This window comes from Moschus berezovskii, chromosome 10 (assembly GCF_049115385.1).
Source record: "Moschus berezovskii isolate FMDL1 chromosome 10, NW_MosBer_1.0, whole genome shotgun sequence".
Lineage (NCBI taxonomy): Eukaryota > Metazoa > Chordata > Mammalia > Artiodactyla > Moschidae > Moschus > Moschus berezovskii.
Window position 1 is genome coordinate 72,990,800 of NC_142469.1, and position 8,496 is coordinate 72,999,295.

The following is an 8,496-nucleotide window of genomic DNA, read 5'->3' on the forward strand; positions in this document are numbered from 1 at the left end:
TGAGAAGAAATTATTATCAATTATTATTAAAAGAAAAAAATATTAGAGCTTTAATTTGTATTAATTTTTATATAAAAAATAAATTTTTACTAATATTTACTCTAAAGGTTTTCTAAAATTTAATTTTAAACTCTATTAGTATTTAATTATAAAATATTTAATTTATTCCTATACCAGATGGTCACATGACATGTATAGTCCACAATATATTGAGACAGTTTCAGAATTCCAAAAATAGGAATTAAAACAATTGTCTTCATTCATTCATTTTCTTGCAATACTTCCATATAATGGATTTTATACAGATCAAGTTAAGAATTATTATAGTCCATTTTCAACTCTCCACAAAATAGACAATAACTTTGTAAGATGCCTACAAAGACATTTCAGAATTGAAAATTGCAGAACCTATCAAGAAGAAAATGACAGACTGATGCTTCTATTCCTAGTATGAACTTGTCATCAGCTACATACAATTTCTGTCTAAAGAAACTGCCAAAATCAGATTTATGAAGAAAATTATTTCACATATGGATTGATGGTCACCAACAATAATGATAAATCTTCCTTAAATATATATTTTATATGGTGTGTACATGCTGAATACTGGACCTTTACAAGGTATCTTTAAGGGCTATTACTTAAAATAAGCACTGAAATAAATACATTACAGCTATGTCTTTGAATCACCCTATCACATGGTATTAAATCAACATTTTTCCAAATACTGAAGTATTCAATAATGGAAATATTTAATACTTTCAATAATGTTCAATAATAGTTAATATATTATAACAATTTAACCTCTATGAGGTTTATTATTAATAAAACATTTAAATTGTTTAAACATTATTAATTTCATCTTTATCATCTTACAATTTTTATTACTGTGTATGCTTTAGAATTACCATAAAAAACAATAAAGAAATTGATATTTTAAGGTATGTGCTCATTTTGTTTGTTTGCTTTTAGCCTACAAGGTTTGTGATTGAATAAAGTCCTGATCAATTAGCTCATGGATGCAGCATTCCAGTCATTATTTCAATCTGTGGTCAAAATTTATTTTTTTCAATTGTCTACTTGAAATTTCCATTTGGGTGAATAACAGATTTAACATGTCCAAAACGGAGCTTTTGCTTTCTCCATCAAACCTCTACCCTGCCAAGGTCTTCACAGCTCTGTCAAAAGTACAAACATCTATCTAATGGTTTAGGTCAAAGTCCTCCCATGCATCATTTAGTCTTCTCCTACCTCACACCAATATCAAATCTATTAGCACATCCTGACATTTCTACCTCCAAAGTACACACTAAATTGGTCATTTCTCTTCCAACTGAATCAAGGTAACATGGACTCTCTTTTGGATTATCACACAGTCCTAAACTGTCTCAACCCAGTTTTGCCCCGCAAAAGCCTGTGCAGTCCCACCTAAAGTGGTGATCAAGTCCTGTCAATCTCCTGCTGCGAATTGGTCATTACCAGTTATAAAATCTAAACTTGAAATGCTCTTGCCCATTCCTTAAATCTCTTTCTCATATGACTTTCCTCTCTGTTTTGTCTTATATGTGTGAGGTACAAGGATATTTTTCTCTTCTTCAAACAGACTAAGCCCCTTTTGGTCTAGCCGCTCACTCTGTTTGGAACACACCTCCAGGATATTTTCTTGTCTGCTTCCTCATTTCCACTGTTTCCCCTCAGTTGCTCTGCTTTATCCTCACTCATCTCCTTTTTGTTTCTTAATTAGATGAAGAGATCTGTTATATGGTTTGCACTTGCTCTGTCCTCAGCAGACATGTTCTTCCAGAAATATGCAAGACTCTTTTCTTCAGTCTATTCTGGTTTCTGCTCAAATATCTTCTCAGCAAAGCTATCTGCCCTGACTGCCCTAGCAAAAGATCATCTGCTTCCCTTCTTGCTTTGCTCTCTACTTATTTAGTTCTTCATAGTACTTTTGTATATATGAAATCTGTCTATTGTTTGTTATTTCTTCCAGCCACTGGAATATAAGACCCAATAGGGTAGGGGCTTCCCCATTCCCTTCCATGATTCTAGCCTTTTGAACAATGCCTGATAATGTGTTATTGTATTTTATATAAGCTAGTCCATGCTGAGACTCACTTGATGTTTCACATGTTTCATGTCATAAAGGAAGCCTGAATCAATTTCAAAGAAACAGTAATATAATACAATATAGACTACTGTTCTCTAACAACATACAATAAAACTAGTAATTAAAAGAAAAGAACAGCTAAAGACAATTTTTATTATCAGAAAATAAATAGCCATTGGATTTAAAAGGAAAAACATGTACTCAGAACTGAGTAAAAGTGAAAATATTACAAGGCAAAATTTATGGGAAAGAAAGAAGTATCTAGAGAAAAATATAGGTTTAAGTGTACTTAAAAAGAAGCAAGAAATGTTTTAAAATGACTGTGATTTATACCAGGAAGCCAGAAAAAGAGCAAGAGAGTAAAGGACATGAGAAAATAATGGAGTCAGAAATCAAGGAAAGAAGCAAAACAACAGAGGATTTTACCAAGCCAAATTCTGATTTCCCTCCCCCAAATTTCACATCCAGTTATTCTTATAAGAGAATCTACCAAATTAAATAACTTAAGGCCCATTTCTCTCTTTTCAAATACCTCAAAAAAAGAGAAAACAACAAAATCTATGTAGTTAATTTTAGAAAGCTGCTGCTGCTAAGTCGCTTCAGTCGTGTCCGACTCTGTGCGACCCCATAGACGGCAGCCGACCAGGCTCCGCCGTCCCTGGGATTCTCCAGGCAAGAACACTGGAGTTTTAGAAAGCTAGTGTTGTCTTAAATCTAAAATTATAAATGAGTCTATTAGCTCATTTCATTTATGATCAAATGCAAAACTCTTTAAATATATCAAACTCCTACTTTGTATTTCAAATGTTAATACATATTATTATAAATACTATATTAAAAGATTCTTAAATTTGAATAATCTTTTAAAGGTAATTCATTAGCAGACCAAAGAAACCAAACCACCTAGAAAGCAAGGAATAGACAGGAACTTCCTTAATTTAGAGATGACTAAACACCAGTTCTAGAATATTGTACTTAATGAAGGAATTTTGAACACATTTTCTTTATAATTCAGAATTCTTGTTTTTTAACATAGTACTGGAGGCTCTGGACTATACTATCAAGATAAGGAACAATGAAAAGTTGCAAAACATATTAGGGAAGAGACACAATTCGATGTTTTCTAATGATATCAATATTTAGGAAAATCAGAGAAATAAAAAATAAATTATTAGAATTAATAGGTTCATTCAGTATCATAGTAATATGTACTTACATTTCCACTTCAGTGGTAATCAGTGAGAACAGATGAAATATGGCATCAGTCAATATAGCAATATAACATGTGTATGTGTCTGCATTCTAAGAACTAGCTTTAGAATACACAGGATCTCTACGGAGACAATTTTTTAAAAATTCTGATACATGATCAGAAAGATGAATTTTTGGTTTGTTGGTTTTTTAATGAGAGATAAACTATGCTAATGGATGGAAAGATCTTACTATTTAAAAAACTGAAGTCATAATCAAAAAACATATCTACATTAGAAATCCCAGCTCAGAATGGCTTTATTTGTAATTTTACTAAATATTTAAATAAGAAATTACATCTAATTTATATAATATCTTTGGAAGAAGAAAAAAAGACTCTACCCAAGAAATTCTATAAGTTCAAAATAACTCAATACAAAAACCTGGGTAGGATGTCATACAAGATTAAAATTATAAGCCAATTTCATACCCTAAAAGAAATATAAAAGTTCTTTAAAACTAATAAACTGAATTCAATGATATATAACCAAATTGATCTTATTCCACAAATAAATGACTTAAGATTTTTTTAAAATCAATGTAAAAAAATCATATTATCATCACAAAAGTTATTTAAAAGTTTGATAAAGTAAACATACCTTTATGACTTAAAAAACTGGTAGAAAACTAGAAACTTCTTTAAATTAAAGCAAACATTATATGTAATGATAAATTATTAAAACTTCTCTCTATGGTTGTGAGGTGAGTGAAACAAGGGCCTTTATCATTACTCTTACTTGATATTATACTATTGATAGAAACACTAGTTAATACTTAACCCTCGTGGCTCAGACGATAAAGTGTCTGCCTACAATGCCGGAGACCCGGGTTCTATCCTTAGGTTGGAAAGATCCTCTGGAGAAGGAAATGGCAACCCACTCCAGTACTCTTGCCTGGAAAATCCCATGGAGAGGAGCATGGTAGGCTCCTACAGTCCATGGGGTCGCAAAGCATCGAACAGGACTGAGCGACTTCACTCACTCACCCATTGATAGAAACACCAGCTAATACTTAACTGAAGGAAAATAAAGAAAGAATAAGAACGTATCAACATTTACAGAAAATGTAAATATGTATATAACAAATTTAAAATAATCTAAAGATATATTCTTAGAATTCAAACACATAAAGAAAAAATGGAAACGTCAAAAGATACCACTTATAATAGAATTTTAAAAATCAATGAGGTACCTAAGAATAAATCTGAAATAGAAGTGTAAGAACTTCACAAATAAAATTATTAAATGCTATTGACAAGATATCTATTCCTATAACTAGACAGATAAACTAGGTTCATGGTTCAGAGGACGACTTCATTTAAAAATCATGTCAATTCTCTGTAAACCAATGAACTGCTAACAAAAAAATTGGGAGAACTAGTTTTATAATACTAGTTCTCAAATTTGGATTCATTTTTAATCATCAGGGAGATTTTTTAAAAACTGATGCTTTATCACTTACAAATTAAATCCTTGTCTTTTCAGGAGAGAACCAGACTATGAAAGTTGCTAAGAAGGTAAATTTTAGAAGTTCCCATCACAAGAAAAAAAAAACTGTAATTATGTAGGGTAATAAATGTTAACTAGATTTATAGTGGTGATCATTTTGCTATATGTGCAAATAATGAATCATAATTTTATACACTTGAAAATATATGATATATCTAAATTAATCTCAATTATCTTAAAAAGACAATATCAAGTGTTATCAAGAATATGGATTAATTAGAACACTCATATTCTGCTGGTAGGAAGGTAAAGTGATATAACTACTTAAGAAACTTGTTTTCCATTACTGACCCAAACTAAACATATGCATCCTGTGTGATGTGGAAATTCCATTCATTCATATACACAACTGAATATTATACACGTGTGAACAAACATATATAAGAATGTTCATGACAACGTTAACAGACATCTTCAAACTGGAAATAATTAAAATGCCTATTAGTAGTGGAATGGATAAATAAATTATAATACATTCATCTACTGGAATATTACACACACTGGAATGAATAGCTTATAAAGAACAGCATGGATTAATTTTACAAAGATAATGTTGGACATATATGCCAAACATAAAAGGATACTATTATAATGTTTCATTAATACAAAGTTCATAAATGGGCAAAAGTCTGATAAGGGTTACTTCTTGGGAAGATGGTATATAATGATTTAGAAAGAACACAAGATGTAACTTCCAAAATACTTGTAATTTTCTATTTCTTGACCATGATGGTGGTTACACAGATATACTTAATTTGTGAAAATTCATCAAGATGTATGCTTTTTTCTCTGAAGTGAAGTATAACATAATAGTAAAGTATTAAACAATAAAGATAGTCTGAACACATGAAGAGAGTATGTTCTTTTGCAAGATTTAAAGCAAAAATGTCAATTCTTCCCAAGTTAATCTATAAAATCAACATACTCTAATACAAATTCCAGTTGGATTTTTAAAGTAATCGATTTATTTAAAGACATATTTGAAAGGTCTGTGGATAGCTACAAAAGGAGCAAAGAGATTGGTTTATATGTGAACTATGCTTATGCCAAAGCCATAGTTACAAAAACAATGCTTTCGAACACAATTGAGAAAACACAGACTAATGAACAGAAGACATATTTAAGAGACAAACCAACCCAATTATGAGCATATAAAGACAACAACACAAATCAGAGGGAAAAGGATAGCTAGCTTAGTAAATGGTGTTGGAAAATTGTGGTTACTATATGGAAAAAAACTAAAATTGGATTCCTTTGCACTTCATGGAATAGTTTAAAATTTAAATATGAAATATAAAGCTGTAAAGTTGATTTAAAATAACATAGGAAAATATCTTTGTAAACGAAACATGAGGAAGAACTTTCTAATGTGAAATCTTAAAAGCACAAACAATAAGACAAAAAAATGACCTGGGGACAGCTTAGGAACAAAGATACACTTCACAATATTATATATATTGAAAAATACAGTCTGCTTCAGAATAATCAATTTACAAATGAATTAAATAAAATGGTCTATACTAAAACTGATGACTGTCTACACCAATTCATTGCCTGTGCATGCGTGCTCAGCTTCTCAGTCACATCCGACTCTTTGTGACCCCATGGACTGTAGTCCACCAGGTTTCTCTGTCCATGGGTAAGCATACTGGAGGGGGCTGCCATTTCCTATTCCAAGGGATCTTCCTGACTCAGACATCAAACCCGCGTCTGCCACATCTCCTACACTGCAGGTGGATTCTTTACCACTGTGCCACCTGGGAAGCCCACCTTCACTCATTCTATTCTGTTATAAATCGTACAGTCTTAGTAAAAGTCACTCTGTACTACCTCAAGAGGTTAACTTAATCTCTCCTATAAAGTGATTTTGTTTTATTTGTTTATTTATGGCTGCGCTGGGTCTTCATTGCTGCCTGCGGGCTTTCTCTAGTTACGGTGAGTGAGTGTTACTCTCTCGAAGCGGTGCAAGAGCTTCTCACTATGGTAGCTTCTCTTATTGTGGAGCACGGGCTCTAGAGCACTCCGGTGTCAGTAGCTGCAGCTCCCTGGCTCTAGAGCACAGACGCACAGGTGTGCATGTGTGTGTTTGTGTGTGTGTGTGAACTGGGTCTGACATTCATCAATCTTTGTTTATTTCATAATATAATATCTAAAAAATTATTTTGTCTATAAATGGGAAAGATTTGCCTACCAACAGTTTTTTATCTTCCCAGTACTTTTCCTGGACTTAATTGTACTACTGGCTCAATTCTACCACCCTTGGAACCAGAAATATATATCTCCCCAGAAAATGACTATGTCTTACATATATTCAAACCACTGCTTAAAAAAAATTGAGGGTATGTATTGTATATGTTGTAAGCCTTAATGCTTTTTCTGAAGTAATACAGTAAGTTACACCAAAGCACACTAACTTATTCAACAGTCTTAGTTGAACTCTGACTTCAGAATTCTGACATAGATTCTATAAAAATTATCTTATATTTAGTAAATGTTAACTTCTATACCTTTAAATATTAATGCCATTATTAAAGAAATTAGAAGTTAGGCCACTACAGAAAGAGGGAGAAGCATTTAGAAGTGGTTAAGATTTTGGTGAAATTTTCTTCCTAAATGCTGTGCTTTTAATAGTTGTTTTTTAAAACAAAAAACAAAAAACAACTGTATTTTATGTTCTAGAAACATAGATACAGATAACTTTTCACTTGAATTACAACCAATTTCAAAGGAAAGGCAGGAATAATTCATGTTGAACTATTTAAAGCCCTACAAAAAGTTCAAGAAGCTTCACTCAATTCCTAGCCCCTATCCACACCAGTCTTATCCAGTTTCTCCCTTCTTCAACACTATTAAGTCTTGACAATTTCTCAATTACTTTCTCTGATAATTACCTTTCCTTTAACAGAACTCATATATATATTCTCTGTTTAAAAAGTTTGCAGTAAAATTCCTAACAGTATATTCTTTATGAGCATATTCTAGCCAATCAAGAGATAGGAAGGTGCTTACCTTCAAAATAGAAGCCTGACTGGATTTCTAGGACCCTGGGGAGGGTCCTGAGGTCAAGGGAGTGGATGAATTCTTCTAGTGACAATGCCATTGCTTTGGTTTGGATCTTGTGCAGACCTGGTACTTACAGAAACTTTTGGCTTCTGAATGTTACTTGTCTGCAGCTACAGTCCCAGCTCATCATTCCTTTATCAGGGATGTCACGCCAGAGCCTGCTTGGGGTGGAGTAACTCTATGTGGGGAGGGGAGTGAGAAGGGAGGAAAGGGGCTGGCAGGGGACAAAGGGTGTTAAAACTCTTTTTAGTTCTCACTGTGGCTTCATTTCCTTCTAACACTGAAGTAGAACAGGATGGGGGTGTGGTGAGCATGTCTGAACAGACACTGCCAAAAAAAATGAGAACTGGCAAGTAGCTGTGTTCATCTGTTGCTTGTCCAGGTGTGCATCTTCATCAGGGGCCAGGCTGTTTGAGGTCAGAGTTGTTAGTGGCTTGTCAACCAGGAAAGAACAGGAATTCAGGACTAGAGTATAATCTTAAAAAGGGCACTGTATCAATTCTTTATCTCTTCACTTCTAAAGTTTGGCTCTGTGCCTTATTTGCATACTCTCAGGGCTTTTAT

General features: G+C 32.9%; 1 protein-coding gene across 5 annotated transcripts in view; it reads right to left on the reverse strand.

Annotated features, from left to right (window-relative positions):
• Positions 1 to 8,160, reverse strand: part of THEMIS (thymocyte selection associated) — a 242,128-nt gene extending 233,968 nt beyond the window's left edge. For 2 of the 5 annotated variants that reach the window (XM_088840734.1, XM_088840737.1), the window contains exon 1: positions 7,879 to 8,158. In XM_088840734.1, coding sequence (XP_088696860.1) covers positions 7,879 to 7,969 — 91 coding nt within the window. In that variant the 5' untranslated portion in view covers positions 7,970 to 8,158. Of the gene's footprint in view, positions 1 to 7,878 lie in introns of all 5 variants that reach the window. The other 3 variants (XM_088840738.1, XM_088840735.1, XM_088840736.1) reach the window with 3 other exon arrangements.
• Positions 8,161 to 8,496: the final 336 nt, after the last annotated feature.